Source organism: Gymnoscopelus braueri (assembly GCF_963280865.1).
Source record: "Gymnoscopelus braueri genome assembly, chromosome: 8".
Lineage (NCBI taxonomy): Eukaryota > Metazoa > Chordata > Actinopteri > Myctophiformes > Myctophidae > Gymnoscopelus > Gymnoscopelus braueri.
In genome coordinates this window covers 50,165,430-50,183,126 of record NC_137609.1, presented here as the reverse complement: position 1 = coordinate 50,183,126, position 17,697 = coordinate 50,165,430, and the positions used below count along the sequence as shown (strand labels likewise).

Below are 17,697 nucleotides of genomic sequence, written 5' to 3'. Positions count from 1 at the left end.
GCCACACTCATGGAGACATACAAACACCCACAGTCAGTTGTAGAAGAGGCTATGCCGCTAAAAAACAATTGATTCCAAAAATGGATAATTGACCAAAAGAAGCATCATTCAAATTAAAATCAACCTCTTATATTTTATTTAATGTCCCCCACACACAAGACCATGTGTGTAGATCTCATAACATTCACCTGTGTGTAATTACACAAAAACAATACTTGCAAGTAAACTACTGAGTATGCATTGTTACAGAAGGATCAGAATAGTACAGTGATGTGTATTTACAGTAGCACTTCATGCAGACACAATTAACCTCTCCCTGTTACACATGTGTAATTACCTCTCCCTGTTATACTTTACGCGTATACTTACCTTATTCTTTTACTGATGCACTTACTACTGTAACTGATCCATATGTGCATTTACTTACTGTAAGCTGTAGTGCTGCTGTATACATGTGTAACAATGCTTACATACTCAGTCGTTAAACATTTAAAGTTGGACAGATATGTCTCTCCCATAGCACTGCACTGCATGTTGTAATAGACTCCAAGGCGTGTTATTGATGATTAGTGTGTTTGGTCACAAATGCGATACAGCAGAGGTTTTCAACCTTTTTCATATCAAGGTCCATTATTTATTCGGCATTTGAGCCACGGACGGACCACCATTTGATGAGATTTAGACTCTCAGACCCAAAACTGTAATCGTTGGATACGATTGTCCACAATTCCATGCTGTATTGATGTTGGTAACATTGGAGCGATGACAGGCCAACGTTGATCAGAATAACAATTCTTTAATTAAGTAATGCAGATTTTTAACAATAATTTAACTCTTGTGAGTGTAAAATGAAACGTAAGGGTCCATTTGGTTTCATTTTACGCTCTTAAGAGTTAAAGATCTATAAGGGTCCATTTGGTTATAACTCTCCATCATTTAGCTGGGGACCACCTGGAACCTCCTCAAGGAACACTGGTGGTCCCCGGACCACTGGTTGAGAACCATTCAGATACAGTATGTGCATTGTAGAGGGCATGGTGCCTTTCAGCTTCCTTGGTGTGAATTCACTGTTAGTTGAAATTAATCCACTTCCCCACTTAAACCCCATATGGTCGACCGGAGTCCCTCAGGGCTCTATGCTAGTGTATTTTTATTTTTCTGTTATTGTGGGGGAAGCCAGTCACAGAGGATGCCAGTCACAGAGGATTCCCACAGATGTCAGGACAGCAGAGTCACTGCCCATCTTTCGCCACAGGCTGAAAACCCACCTCTTCAGGAAACACTACCCTTCCTCTTTGCCTGGCCTACTTGTTGTTAACTAGTTGTACGAACGCTTGTTTTATTGTTGTATTGTTTTATTGGATCTTGTTTAGTCGATACAATTATTTGTTTTAGCTCCTGCTCATTTGATTTTGCTATTTTGTCTCATCTGTTTAAGAAAGTAGGTAGCTGATATATTGCACTTTTACCTTAGCGCTAGGTATACTCTTGGTTGCTTGTTTTTGCAGGAAATGCACTTAAGACTTCTGGTGATTAGTAGTTTCGTTCCCTACCTATGTTGAATGCACTTATTGTAAGTCACTTTGGATAAAAGCGTCTGCTAAATGACTGTAATGTAATGTAATGTAATGCTGGGGTTTAAGGGGTTACAGGAAAGCTTTACAGGGGGAGACTGGATACGATGCTTAGTTTAACTTATACTCCAATGTAGGAAGGTGCTGCACACCGAAAATAGTCCATCTACAAGCTCGATGCGATGTGATTGTGATGCATTGTACATTTTATAACTCAGTATGAAGTATGAATCAGGCTTAAGACACTGTGCATTCAACTCAAATATGATCCCATGGTGCATGGTTTGTGTCACGTGGTGCATGGTTTGTGTCACGTGATTCATGGTTTGAGCCATCAGCTAAATCCCAATACTCTAAACGTCTGCCTCCTCTGTCCTCCATCCTCCAATGCAGGGTTGATTTCGTCGACTAAAACCATGACGAAAAAAATGTCTGTCGACTATCTTTTTTCACTGACGAAAACAAAATAAAGTAAAAATAAAAACTAAGCTATGATGACTAAAACTATATGACTAAATATACCGACAATTTCTTCAACAAATAAAAGCTAGACAAAAATGTTTGTGAGGGACTAGTGGAGAAGAGAGCAAGTAGAACTAAAAGACAAGTCATCATGGGTGCGTCCGGGTGTCACGGACCGAAAATAGCCGATCTACAAGCTCACAACGCGTCGCGCTGCGACACGTTGTGAGCTTGTAGATCGGCTATTTTCGGCATGCAGCTACATGAAAATCATTTCGATGCCATCACGGCCCGCCCCCAAAATTTTTTTAGTCGACTAAAACTAGACTAAAACATTTCAGGTGACTAAAATATGACTAAAACTACATTTTATTCAAAAGACTACGACTAAAACTAAATCAAAATGTGTTCAATTGCTTTTGGAGAGAGGAGACTCCCCAACAAGCCACTTGGAGCGAAGGATCAGTGAGGAATCGAGGATACATCAAGTGTTTCCTTTTTTTTTAGGGCTGGGATCCGGGACCGGAGGAACCCGATCCAACATCGTGGAGCCAGAATCAGAATTTGGAACCGTTTGTGGAACCGGTTTATCTCACTGTCAGAGCTGGTATGTGGACAAATTCCATCAGGTTCAAGGTTCAACATTTCAACATTTATGAGACTCTATGAAAGAAATGCATCACTGTGGTATAAACGTTATGAGTTCCAACCTAGCAATGGTTTGAATCTGGGAACCATGTTTTGTTTTGAATTTGATATAATACTTATGATTATTTCAGAACATGTTGGTCACCTTTTGGAACCCATCTTGTTTTATGGGAAATGCTGCATGGCACTAAGACCATATAGTTGAAGTTATTTCTCAATGGAAGATTAGGGAGACCACTTCCAACCACTGCAGATGTACTAGTTATATTGTATTCCACCGCACAGAATGGTGTATACAGCGCTGTAAAGTAACTAAGTACATTTATTCTAGTACTGTACTAATTTTGAGGTATTTTTTTTACTTTACTGGAGTATGTCCAATTTTCGGTACTTTTACTTCTACTCCACCACATCTCAGATGCAAATATTGTACTTTTACTCCACTACAATAATTTGAAAACTTTAGTTACTAGTTACTTTGCAGATCTAAATTAATTATTATAAAACATACATTAACCACTTTAGCCATATTTTATACATAGGCTACAAATAGCAGATCTACAAGATCACGTGTCGCGATGCGACACGTTGTGACCTTGTAGATCGGCTATTTTCAGTACATTTTAGTACTTTGGTACTTTTGTACTTTCACTCGAGTAACATTTTGAACACAGGCCTTTTACTTGTAACAGAGTATTTTTTTTGTGGTATTGCTACTTTTACCTAAGTAAAATATCTGAGTACTTCTTCCACCACTGGTAAAAATAACCATCCTCTTGTTCATTTGTAAGTACTGGAATGTTGTAGCTTTAACACAGTTCTTTCTGTGGTGATATTGCTTGCTTAAAAAATTCTGTAAAATGTCCTCTTATAGAATATTCACTAATTCAGCTACAATGCATGCCAGATTAGATCCTATTAAAATGCACCAAAGTGAAATATTATTTCAGTATGTATAGCATTGTTTATTGGGATCATTACACATGAGGCTCTATGTCTGCTGAGCCCAACCTGAATCAACTGAAAAAATGCCAACTTCCCCCTTTAAAACAAACAATAAATAGGCACATTTTAATGCTAACAAACATGATAATTACATGTATCATATCTGGAGATTCACCTTGTATGCATGAATGCTTCTTGACACCATTCCCCCAAACAAATTCATCTCAATTATGTCTTTTCCAATGTCTTACACAACCCTAACAGGAAACAAAAAAAAGAATAGTAAATAGGCAAAATAGATTATACTGTATTCAGGAGACCATACTCTTTGGAAATGTCTAACATCATTTTTACATCAAACAAAGCATTCATTGGGATCATATGAAAATACGATCAAATGTTAAAAGTCTATTTACTATGAGGAAGTATTCCACAGAAAAGCCTGTCCCGTGTCATTAAAGGGCCATGAAACCCATTATAGGCTGGTTTTGTATTTTGTTTTCCACTTCAGGTTAAAAGCTATACAGCAGGGCAAAAACATGTCAGGCTGCATAACAACACTGACACCGTATTAGTACACCGTTTATTGTTTATTGTTTATTACAGATCCCCATTAGTCCTCATTACAGTGAAGACTACTCTTCCTGGGGTCCAAACAGTGATGCACCAGTGGTCCTTTGAGCAGGTTCCAGGTGGTCCCCAGCTAAACGATGGAAGAGTTGGTAACCAAATGGACCCTTATAGATCTTTAACTCATGAGAGTGTAAAATGAAACCAAATGGACCCTTACGGGTCCATTTGGTTTCATTTTACGCTCTCAAGACTTAAATTATTGTTAAACATCTGCATTACTTAATTAAATAATTGTTATTTTGATCAACGTGTGCCTGTCATCTCTCCTTTAACATCAATACAGCATGGAATTGTGGACAAAATCTTATCGAACAAAATATTCTAAGTGTTGGGTCTGAGAGTCTAAATCTCATGAAACGTGGTCCGTGGCTCAAATGCCAAATAAATAATGGACCTTGATATGAAATAGGTTGAAAACCGCTGATGTAAGCAACACAGCTGAAGCTAATCAAATTAATAATTGGTGTGTTAGATTTTAGGTGTGTCAATTCTTTGTTAAGACACTCATATGTGGGTATTTCGGGGCTTGACAGAATCCGCCATTCCTTCACCGGGTGTAAAACAACACAGCTTTCACCATTGGAATTGCAAAACGGAACGTATACATGGGTACATTTAATGGGTTTATTTCGTCATAGCGCAACACATGGTGAAGTATTGTAGTGCAGGTCATTGCAACAACCACCGATCTTGTGAACATTTTAAACAGGACCGCCAAATGTTCTAAACTTTCTGCGATTCTGCCAATAATCATATTCTTTGAGACACATAACAGAGTTTTTGTCGGGTCAAACAAGGGAATCCCCTTCGGCTATTCACACATACTAGGAGATGACGTATGTGTAGGCAGAAGAATACTGTCATCATGTTTGCACATTGGCCACGCCCTTGGCTCCAGACACACCTATGAAAATCAAACACACTCAATTACTTTGGTGCAGCTGTGTTGCTTACTATGTCTGCCATGTTTTTAATCTGCTGTAGTTTTTAAACCTGAACTGGGAAACAAACTACAAAATCAGCCTGGGGGTTTCACGCCCCTTTAAGCCTTTAGTAGAGTTCAGTTACTCTCAGTTAGTTTCGAACACGATCCACATTTGACCTTCTCTCCATGAAGTCTGCCTATTATTCAGTCCTGACTCCTGACCCACTGCTTGAGAAACCGCTTGAAAGTGCTGTACTGTAAGTGATTTATTATTATTTTTTTGCTTAAAGCTCTATATTGTGATAGCATTCGAAGCCGGTGGCTATAGAGTGTTTGTTCAGTAACAGGGGTCTCCCTGTCTCTCCAAGTTTTTAGTAAACAGAAAATAGTGCGATACATATTTCATCCAATCAGGAAAGGGAACCGCACAAAGATTATGTATCAGCTTGTGTTCCAGTTCCAATGTTGTCTGCCACTTGTTTATCCTGCATGAGTTCTCTCTCCTGGCTGGATAGAATTGGTATCCTGACCTGAACATGTATTTTATTTATATGAAAGGGCTGGAGAGACGGAATACCCCCGTTATTGAACAAACACTCTATAGCAATGGTTACTGAATGTAGAGCTATTCGACCCCCCAAAATATCACTTACTGCACCTTTAAGTGAACAGTCACTACCATGGTTCTGCACGTCCTCAGTCCTCCTCGCCTCCTATTCACCTGTTTAGGCTTTCCACTTCCTGTGTGTTTTCCACTTCCTGTCGATTTGATCCAATGAAATCCAATGAAACTGGTCAGATGACTAATGATATCCAATGAACTCTGACAGGAAGTGGAAAACACACAGCCTAGGAAACAGGTGAATAGCTCTTGGTAATAAAGTGAGACGTTCCTATTGGTCACCTCTCATTGGTGGCAGTGTCAGACGTCCCTTGGTTACCTCTCATTGTTGATAATGACAGAGGTTCCAATTGGCCACCTCTCATTGTTGATAGAGTCAGACTTTCCCATTGGTCACCTCTCATTGTTGATAGAGTCAGACGTTCCTATTGGTCACCTCTCATTGTTGATAGAGTCAGACGTTCCTATTGGTCACCTCTCATTGTTGATAGAGTCAGACGTTCCCATTGGTCACCTATCATTGGTGACAGTGTCAGACGTCCCTTGGTTACCTCTCATTGTTGATAATGACAGAGGTTCCAATTGGTCACCTCTAATTGTTGATAGAGTCAGACGTTCCTATTGGTCACCTCTCATTGTTGATAGAGTCAGACGTTCCCATTGGTCACCTCTCATCGGTGACAATGTCAGACATTCCCATTGGTCACCTCTCATTGTTGATAGAGTCAGACGTTCCCATTGGTCACCTCTCATCGGTGACAATGTCAGACATTCCCATTGGTCACCTCTCATTGTTGATAGAGTCAGACGTTCCCATTGGTCACCTCTCATCGGCGACAGTGTCGGCCGTTCCGATTGGTCACCTCTCATTGGTGATGATGACGGACGTCCCGATGTAGTGTGGCATGTCCCTGTGGCCCTCCGGCGACGGGCTGGACGCCGGGCTCTGTCCGCCGTAGCCGTACGACGAGCCCATCTCGTTGCCGTGGTAACTGTAGTTGTCCGCCAGGTGGCTCAGCGCGGCGTAGGACGGCGCTTTGAGCGACGCCGCGTGCTTCCCCACCACCTGGTGCAGGTTCAGCGACACGTAGGGCGCCTGGGCGGGCAGCCGGACCCCCAGCCCCACCCCCACCCCCACCCCCACCCCCATGCCCATCCCGATCCACATCTTCCTGCCCCCGTCCTCCTCCTCGCCGGACTCGGCCTCGTGGTGGTGGTGTCCCTTGGGGTTGTCGTGCTCCCCCCCGTGGTTGTCGGCGGCGTGCTCGGGGTATCCGGCGGCGTGCGGCGGCGGCGGCGGGTGTCCGTACGGGGGGCTCTCCGTCACGCCCAGCCTCCTCCTCTGCTCCAGGACCACCTGCATGGGGAACGGCTGGCCCGCGGCGGCGTGGGCGCTGGGGGGGTGGTGGTGGTGATGGGGCTGGTCACGCCCACCTTCACCGATCAGAGAAACAAACAAAAAATATTAATCTCATGACTGAAAGGTTTTGTTAAAGTCAAGGTCAAAAGTGTGTTCAAAAGAGAGTAGGCCTTCAAATGGAACCAAATGGACACATTTGTACACGCTCAGAGTTAAATGAACATGGATTTTACAGTGTAGATTCGGGTCCCAGAGATTTAAAAAAATGCATATCAAACTGGGAGTCCTTGAAATCAAAATGGTTGAGAATCACTGCTATAGCCTTAAGCCCTGGCATATCTTTTCAAACGGGGGTCCGCAAATGAATTGCGTCAACTGAGAAGTGTTTCCCAAACAGTGAGTCGGGACCCATGTTTGGGTCCTGGAGCAATTTGTAAATTGAGTAAATACCACCTTTTTTGTGTCTAATATTTTTTTTTAAAGTTAAAAAATTATAAATAAATCACAACTTCCTCAGTTAAATGAATTCCAACATATTTCAAAAGTAGGCCTATTTTAATAAATAAAATAAAATAAACATTTCCATAAATAAATAAAAATGTTTAAGAACAGATATATAAGCTTGTAGATCTGCTATTTTCACTAGTCTGGGTCCCGGGTAGTTTGTGTCTAATTTCTCTTCTAGGCCTCGAGCTAAAACAGTTAGAGAACCACTGGTGTGTAACCTATATGTTACCTTTACTCAGCACCAGGCCGGCACTGAGCAGCGGTCGGGTCCTGCTCCCCACGCCACCGGCGGTGGCAGCAGTGCCTCCTCCTCCAGAGGCTCTGTAGAAGACGTCCTGGCCCAGAGGCAGCTTGGCGTCCTTGGTGGCGACGTGCGGCGGAGGATGCGAGCGAGCGTCCGGCGCCTTGTGGTGCTCGTAGGAGGAGGACTCTTCCTTGAACCTGCTGTTGGGCCTGGAGGCGGAGCAGTAGGCGTCGCCGTGGGCGTCGTCAGGTTGCCTGCGGCCTGCGGAGAGAGACGGCATTATTTACTGGTACGAACAGATCCAGAGCATATTTTTGAAAATACATCATCAATACGTCATGTAATGTATAATATCTTCGCTGTTGGGCAGAAACCTTGTATCTTCATATTTCATCCTTTTTTGTCCCCCACCTATAAATTCATGCCCAATTTTATACTTCGTCGTTTGACAATAGCTGATCTACAAGTTCACAACGATGCGACGCATTATGAGTTTGTTGAGTTTTTGTATTAAAAAAAGTTTTTTTTAACATTTCATCAGCTTCTTAAACTAATGGCCTACGTCATTTTTTGAGGAAAATGATATTTTTGCCTAAGTCAGCTCCTCATGACACTGGCCACCTCTGGTAAAATCGCCTATCTCCTAATTGAAAAGGATCATGATGTTCCCTCCCCTTTTAATCTAATGGCCCCTATCTCCCTAATGTGACTTAGGCCAAAATAGGCAATTATTTTGGCACATGGTCTAAGTCTGGAGTAAATCAGTAAATCATTTGGCCTAAGTCAGGTTTAATCCTATTTAAACCTATTTAAATCTCTTACGTTACATAACTGACAGACAGTATTATTTTTATGTTAATAGTCATAATTTGTTATAAACGTTTTGGGTGAAATGATTAAGAAATATCATCTAGTTTTGTTTTGGATCTTTTTTTATTTATTTTTTAGAAAAAAAAAGAAAAAAGACTTAGGCCATTAGTTTAGGAAGGTGACGATTTTTGAAAGGTTTGCCTATAATGACAAAAGAGGGAGATGGCCTCCCAATTAAAAATAAATAAATAAGTGGTTAGCTGTGTTTGTGTTTTATTTTTATGTTTTATTAACAACACAATCTTGCGACTAAATAATGACTACATTGGATCCCTATACAGTAACAGTTTTTGGACACATTGGACATTTCCATCGTATACAGTTTGGATACATTCCTCATGGTTGTATACCTGTGTAAGTGCTGGGTGCTGAGGGGCTGAGGTCGTGAGCATGGTGGGCTCTGGAGGCGCCGTAGCTCCAGCGGGGGTCCGACCCTCTGCTCTGTAGGGAGCTGATGAGCTGGTGGGCCAGCTGGGTGCAGGGGGACAGGGTTATTAAAGTAAACTCACACTAATGACGTAACCAAAACTAGAATTCACATAACATTTCAGTTAACTGAAATGAAAATGAGAACGAGGCTTTACATGAAAACGCTAACTAACGAAAACTGTAGGCCTATTGTTTGTTTACAAAACTAACTAAAACTATGCAAAATCCCAGAGAAACTTAGTTTTAAGTCTTTATCTTCAATAATTCATACATGCATGTAAATCTAATAATTTAGGTGGATATGAAATCTTATCTTCCAATATTTTAGCTGTAATTTTTGTGTCAGTCAGCATGTTATTATGTCGTAAATCAGATTTCTTTTACTACTCTATATTACAGTTAACTACTACAATATACTGGGTAAAACTATGCCTTCAAAAAAATAAAAATAAAAACAACCTAAACTAGCAAACCCACTTTATAAACTAATCCAAACTAAACTGAAATTGGAAACAAAACGTCAAAGCTAAAAAAAAGAAAAGAAAAAGTAATGAACATTTTTAAACCATAATAACCTGTGTGGGGGACGGTAGCGAGCCCCCAGGTGAGGTGCTCAAGGTGCTGCGCAGCCTCATCTGAGGCTCCAGGTGCATGTGGCTGTAGGGGTATGGCAGGGGCAGGCTGTAGGGGGCGCTGCAGGACACATCCCCCACCTCCTGAGTGGAGCCGTAGCTCTGCTCTCTACAGGAAGCCAGGGGGTACGGAGGGTGATCCTTCCACGCGCCTGCTGACTGAGGGGAGCGACTCGGCTTGTCCGCCTGGAATGAAGCGCCGCCGCCGCCGCCCTGCTGGAGGTGGAGAGAAAGACAGAAACGCCCGTTACGCTGGCTGAGAAAGAACATGTTCATGTCAAGGACCCCCCCAAATTAATGTTTTTGGCAGCGGACTCCCATCTGAAAACATTTTGTGCCAGGGACCCCCCATGCACGATTTGTGTTGTTAACAAATATTCAAAATTATATAATAAATGATATAATAATTAATTAATGTATATAATAATTATCACATTCACTGTGCTTAAGTGGAAAAAAAAATGTCATCGTGACCTCCAGTTCTCTTGTTTTACCCAGTTGAAAATAGCATGTTTGGACAAAAATACATAGTAAAACACAGGAGCCGAGATACAGGATTTTAAAGTAATAAGTTAACCAGGAAGTGAATGGAGCAGTAAATCTTCGGAGCACGTCATCTTGGGTACTGGACATGCCCCCCCCCCCCCCCGCCTGATCACAGCCCCATTGACAATTATAAAATTAAAGTTAAATATTTTCAGAAAGTATAAAACAAATTACTGGAGCTACTTCAGTGGCCAATTTCCGTAGTTCCAGACACAGACAAACAGACTGACCCTGTTCTAGATGACTAGCCTCTGAGGAAGCCATGCTGGAAATGTTAAATGACAGATTATACCATCACATTTTCGACCACAGTTTCCTTCCCAGCGTGGAGTCAGAATTGCTTAGAACATGCTGCGACCTCTCCTTCTTTAAATATACTCCTTTGGTTTCTTTCTTGTGTAAGCAATTCCCAAACCAGTTTCCCTCAAAATAGAATGTTTTTTTTTACATACAGTTGACCCCAATGTTAACTTCATGGATTAAACATGTTGTGTTTCATCTGACAATAGAAATACAAACATCTCTACAAGAGCTTGTGTCCTCACATTTTACATCCCTTTATTTCATTGTTATTATTGGGTTGGTGTGGGGTTGTGGGTGGGAGTGGCCACTCGTCCAGTCTAGACTGCACGAGTGGCCATGTTTATACGAGGACATAAGTTAACCATTGCTTCATTTGTCCCAATTTACAGTGATATAACAGCCAACCCCCTTAGCTGTTATAAAATCACTGGAAACCACGACTTCTTATTGCTTTATTAGATAACAAGTGATGATGTGGTAAAATAACATTAGAATTATACCCAAATAAACCCAACAGCTGCTGACACTTTGCTGGCGACTCGCAGCAGCATACCGCCAACACGTGACAATGCACATGTAAGAGTAAGCTACTGTTCAGGGTCTCGTAAAAAAAACGAAAACACATTTTTCTCTTCCGTAGAGCATGGAGAATAAAACTTACAGCCAGACAACATTCCTAGCACTTAGTAGCAGATATCCTATTATTTTCCATTGCCTTGTCTGTGTTGTATTATAATTATTTTACTATACAACAGTTGATCAAGGTCAAGATCAAAGTCAACTTCTCTGTTAGTCTCTAGTCCTGGCACAAAACATTTTCAGATGGGGGTCCGTGTGGCCAAATACATATACATTTTCGGTAGCCTGGTAAACCCTCCCTCCGGAAATCTCATTTCCATTTGATTTCAGGAGTGAGTCTGGCATGATCGCCCATTCTGCAATATTGGCTGTGGGCTGGAGTTGGGCGGGAGTAATACCGTTGACTGACAACCCCTTCAGCCAATGATCGTTGTTCCCCTTCAGCCAATTGCAGTGCATTTTTACCACCTCCAGGACAATGTGACGCAACGGGACTTTTGAGATGGCCATGCCCAAAATAGGTTGCCTTATTCGGATACATGCGTGTCACTGCCCGCCCCTGCCGGTTCTCTGAATTTGCATTTTTAAATAGGCTCTGTCATGATTAATTGACCACATATATGAAGTTAAACAACTACATTCTATCCAAACGATATCTTATAAGTAAATTCCGTGCCTCAAAAAATAAATTTGAGAGCGTTTTAAAACCGAAAGTAAGAAGTGAAGGCACTCGCACAAACAACAATGGCTGCCGTTCGTCTTTTGTCGGCTGCACTCAGGCTGCACTCGGCTTCATTCGGGCTCACTCGAACTCGCCACCTGATTGGCCAACTGTCGCTGTCAATCACAGAACGATGAGCGACGACGCTGATAGGCTCGTCCATTTGGTGTATGGGCTAGAAACGCCCAGACAAGCCTCCAGGCCAGACTCACTCCTGAAATCAAATGGAAATGATATTTCCGGAGGGAGGGTTTACCAGGCTAGCATTTTCGGGTCCTTGGCACGAAAAAGTTTGAGAACTACTGATTTAGAAGGTATTTGTAGAATCGGCCTCAGGTCTTGATGGGTTAATCCATGTACCATCCTAACTACTAGGAGCAGTGGGTGATATTAATACATTTACCATCCTAACTACTAGGAGCAGTGGGTGATATTAATACATTTACCATCCTAACTACTAGGACCAGTGGGTGCTAGTATTAATACAGCACCCAGGGAGCAGTTAGGGGTTAGGTATCCTGTTTGACCCCATTCCATCACTGTGCGCTTTTTACAAAACTGAAAACATTGGTAAGCATGTATTATTCCCCTTTTGTCTAAAACGGTAAATAGTACATTTATAAAGCGCCTTTATCCAAAGTGCTTTACAAAGTGCATTACATTCACCCATTCACACACCATGGCAGAGGAAACCTAGCCTAGTAGACCATCCCTTGGGGCCAGACTGGTCTGCAGAAGACGCATGATAATGTAAATTCACGCACCAACCTGCTAATCGGTTGTTAGGGGTTCAGTGTCTTGCTCAAGGACACTTCCTGACTAACCTAGGGGAGGGAGTCTGGGATCAAAACGGGAACCTTCAGATTCCCAAGAGGAGATTTGTGTGCATTTAAATGCAGATCAGTGATAACTCCTACCTGTGGATAGGGTGATGTTTTCAGCTTGCTCTTTATCTTGACGGTCTTAGTCTTCAGCTGTTTGCGGTCCTGAGATGAAGCCGGGCTGCTCTTATAGCTGAGAGAAGACTTACTGCTCCGGCTCTGCTCCTGAGACAGCTGCATCTCCTTGTACTCTATGTCACTGCACACACACACACACACACACACACACACACACACGCACGCGCACGCGCGCACACACACACACACACACACACACACACACACGCACACGCGCACACACATACACATACACACACACATTATTACTACATTTATGAGTACCTCACATTGAATTCCACATGCACCCACTTTCACTTACATACATGTACACACATGTACATTGTGTCTAAAGCTGATTTATTCTCCGTTGTACCATGGTGTATGAATGAAGCATAACTTGCCTAAATAAATGAAGCATAACTTGTCTCTAACGTTACGCTTAAGGGGCGATCACGCTGATACTTGTTGTTGGAAACGCTCTGCTAGAAAAAACACTGTTTTCCTATGGTACGCTGCGCCTGATGTGTGACATGGTATGGGTACTGGTTTTCCTTTTTTTTCCTCCTCCTCCTCCTCCAATGACAACCCTCCAGGCTCCGGAGTGATCCAGTGATCCAGCTGTGTGACACATCATACTGATTCGTCATCGCTTCAAAATGGCGGTGGCTGAGTGAGGCGTGTTCCGATTCCTGGAAGCGAATCCGATCGATTCCTCCATCCTCGCCTTGCCTCCTCGCTCGGAGGCGGGGCTACGGCGTGAGAAAACAACCAGGAGGACGTGAGGCGAGGATGGAAGTTTGAGCGTGGGGATGTGGCTGTGGACTCACCTGAGGACATAGTTGACACTGACGATGCAGTGCGGCCTGGACGAGCGGCTGTTGTGGACGATGGTGGCGTAGCTCTGCACCCACACCCAGCCTCCATGCTTGGACAACATGCGGTAGTATTTAGTGGTGACCTGCCCTTTCACCAGCACTATGGCAGGGGGTACGGACACAAGAAGGGGAGAAACACGTCAAGGACATGGATTTGTGATTGTTGTGATATTTGTCATTATACATTTGCACGTACGTGAAAATGATCTCCTGTGTTTAATGTGTGTTTAAGGGATAGTTCACCCCCAAAATTATTTTTTTCTATCGATTAGTCACCCCATGGAAACTTGAATTCATGGATAGTTTTTAGTTTTTGTTGGTGGGCATTGTGTTAATGCCATTACTATTATTATTATCCTCCTGCCTTTATTTTCATGCCGTTTTAAGGGAAGTGCTTCTGGCACAGCAGCACAGCAGCGTCTCCAAGGATCCTCAAAAGGGGGTTATTGCCCAATAATAGGCTATTATTGGGAATACTTTTGACCCCCTTTTGATAAAAATAAAGTTAGGAGGCATTACTATGGCACTAAAACAATGAAAAAACAACAACTATTCGACTAGTACCAACGAGGTCGACTAGTGGTTTTACTAGTCGACTAGTTGGTGAAAGCCCTAGCTCACACGCACATTTTTATTCAGAAGATATTTTTGGAATGTTTGCTAGTTGTGTGATGTCAATGTATAAAGGGCTTAAGTGGTTGAGAAAGTGCCCCCTCTGTTTATTTAAAAAAAAAAATACGAATGGAGCTCTGCCCCCCACCCAGAGTGACACAGTGATCTGGGATGTACTCACATAGATGGTGAGCGAAGCGCAGGTGGAACACATCACAGCCGTGGACGTGGTGGTACAGAGTCTTCTCTATCAGGTCCTGAGGCTCGTAGCCCGTCAACTCAGCCACCCTGCCTCCCCCCAACACAACGCCAAGGTGTTGACAATGATTCTAATCATCCATTCACCCATCAATCGTTTGTACGATAAGGTTTAGTCCTAGACCTAGACCATCGATTACCCATGTTTTGACCCATATTTTGTATATAAAATACATATTATAAAATAATAAGTGCAAACTATTTTAACTTATAAGCAATAAATAAATAAATATAAACAAACACAAAAAAACACGATAGATAAACACATACACTGAAATGTATTGCATTTAACCACAAATTATTTTTTTCAAAGAAAGAAATAGCCAACCTAAAAGCTAACAACACATTACAACGCAATTTGCTGTGAGCTTATATATCTACTACAAACGATTTTCCAAAATAGAGACGCCAGGTTGAAAGTTGTATAAGCTGCATAATTGCCGATACTGATGTCAAATAATGGCAGACATATTGGTGTGGCTCTACACCAGTGGTTCTCAGGCTTTTCTGGATGAGGGGGCCCACTTTAAAATCTCGAAAGCGATGGCGGCGATCTATGGGTGGGCAATGCCAGACTCAGAGCATGTTTATTTTAATGAGCAATCAATCCATTGTGTTCAGACTTGGATCAATGGAACTAGCGTTCTTATTTAGCGGTATCGCCATGAAAACGGTATCACCATGACAACGGTATCACCATGAAAACGGTATCACCATGACAACGGTATCACCATGACAACGGTATCACCATGACAACGGTATCACCATGACAACGGTATCACCATGAAAACGGTATCACCATGAAAACGGTATCACCATGAAAACGGTGTCACCATGAAAACGGTATCGCCATGAAAACGGTATCACCATGAAAACGGTGTCACCATGAAAACGGTATCGCCATGAAAACGGTATCACCATGAAAACGGTGTCACCATGAAAACGGTATCGCCATGAAAACGGTATCACCATGAAAACGGTGTCACCATGAAAACGGTATCGCCATGAAAACGGTATCACCATGAAAACGGTGTCACCATGAAAACGGTATCACCATGAAAACGGTGTCACCATGAAAACGGTATCACCATGAAAACGGTGTCACCATGAAAACGGTATCACCATGACAACGGTATCACCATGACAACGGTATCACCATGAAAACGGTATCACCATGACAACGGTATCACCATGACAACGGTGTCACCATGAAAACGTTATCGCCATGAAAACGGTATTGCCATGAAAACGGTATCGCCATGAAAATGGTATCGCCATGAAAACGGTATCGCCATGAAAACGGTATCGCCATGAAAACTCACTTTTCAAGGTGTTAAAAAAATAGCATGATATGTTTTATATATATTTTTTATATTGATGTCATATTATCATTCGAATTTTTGTGTTTTGCCAATTATTCAGAGGCCCACTTGCTACATCTTCATCACGGCCCACCAGTGGGTCCTGCCCCTCAGGTTGAGAACCGCTGCTCTTCACCACACCCACCCATGTCAGCCAGTTCTCCAGCCGGTGCGTACCTGGAGTCCAGGAAGATGAGTTTAAAGTCCAGACTGGCACGGAACATGAACATGTTGCTGTGGAGCTTGATCTCCGTGATGCCACTAGGGGGCAGCGAGTGGCCCACGGCCACCAGGCCGATGATCTGGTAGCAGGAATCGTACAGCGCCATGTCCATGATGTACTGGCGTATCTTCAGGTAGCCACTGCAGTGGATCACCTGGGAAACAACACACACACACACACACACACACACACACACACACACACACACACACACACACACACACACACACACACACACACACACACACACACACACACCAACAGTTTGAAACTGTGTAACATTCATTTTATTCCAGTAGTCTTTTTTGGCAACACCTCTGGTAGCTCTGTGTCATTACAACGTTTGTCTATGGACGTACCGCTCAAAAAAGGAATGCTGCAGGCTCCTCCTAGCGCCCGAGCATATTTTGGAGCGTAACAACATGTCAGAAACGGTATTTATCAACATCAAAATATATAAATAAATACATTTCCGGTACATTTCCAGTGCCTATGCCATTTTGGTGCGAATGTCGGGGGAAGACACTCGCAAATTGTGTTTTAACAGTATTTAGAGAAGTTACAATAACCATTCCACATAAATGTGTTTTTTTTATGTCAAATATACCAGTGAAAATGATATTAAAATAATTTCATTTATTTGAAAAAGTTACACAATATAACTTTAAGAATGTGGATCAATAACAATTTGGTCAGAAAAAAGTTTGTAGTAAAATGGAGGAATGAATTGATTAAATAAATAAATGAATAAACAATCTCAATGGTAAGCAGTTGTTTTTACAATTCCAAGTGCTTGTCGGGGTGGGGGACCCCAGTTCATATGATTCTTTTTGGGGGGTCGTGGCCTGAAAAGTTTGAGAACCGCCGGGCTACGCAATGTGTAAATAAATGATTGACCTTCACTCCAACATGCACCGTTCAGCACCATGGACAGCGTTAGAGGCTCAGAGAGCAGAAAACGTCTAAAAGTATGCATTAGCTACTGTGTTTTATGGTACACTGACTGTAACACACGCTTTAACGAGAAATACATGAATAATGAATGAACAGATAAAATACAGTATGACTGTAACATACCTAGAAGAACCCACCTTATAGCCTCCACACGTTAGCCCAGCGTTGCGTTTGGCGAGGACACACTTCATTCTGAGGAAGAAGGAGCGTTCCATTTCATACTCTGTAACACAAACGTATATCGTTGCTGACAGGCAGAAACCTCGTATCTTCATAGTTCAATATTTGTATGTTTTTGAAGCACACGACCAAAGACGGTTGATATAGAAAGATAGACCATCCCAATTGGAGCCACTAGAGGCAAAATGGTACACAAATCCTACAAATGGTCGCCTAAGTGGGCATCATCTGATGGCAGATCTCGCGAACGTCCTATGTTTATTAGTGCTAGATCCCGCGAGAGTGTGTTGCTG

The 17,697-nt window shown here is 42.4% G+C and overlaps 2 protein-coding genes across 2 annotated transcripts in view; both read right to left on the bottom strand.

Moving 5' to 3' along the window:
- The window catches only part of psmg1 (proteasome (prosome, macropain) assembly chaperone 1), a 228,226-nt gene that overhangs the window by 128,073 nt on the left and 82,456 nt on the right, over positions 1-17,697 (bottom strand). The gene's annotated exons all lie outside the window — the stretch shown is intronic.
- Positions 6,669-17,697, bottom strand: part of sim2 (SIM bHLH transcription factor 2) — a gene marked incomplete at both ends in the record, with an annotated part of 35,311 nt that continues 24,282 nt past the window's right edge. Inside the window, 9 exons of the mRNA XM_080436187.1 lie at positions 6,669-7,243; positions 7,906-8,181; positions 9,141-9,261; positions 9,795-10,067; positions 12,918-13,080; positions 13,769-13,916; positions 14,610-14,716; positions 16,225-16,424; positions 17,362-17,447. Coding sequence (XP_080292313.1) covers positions 6,669-7,243; positions 7,906-8,181; positions 9,141-9,261; positions 9,795-10,067; positions 12,918-13,080; positions 13,769-13,916; positions 14,610-14,716; positions 16,225-16,424; positions 17,362-17,447 — 1,949 coding nt within the window. The remainder of the gene's footprint in view (positions 7,244-7,905; positions 8,182-9,140; positions 9,262-9,794; positions 10,068-12,917; positions 13,081-13,768; positions 13,917-14,609; positions 14,717-16,224; positions 16,425-17,361; positions 17,448-17,697) is intronic.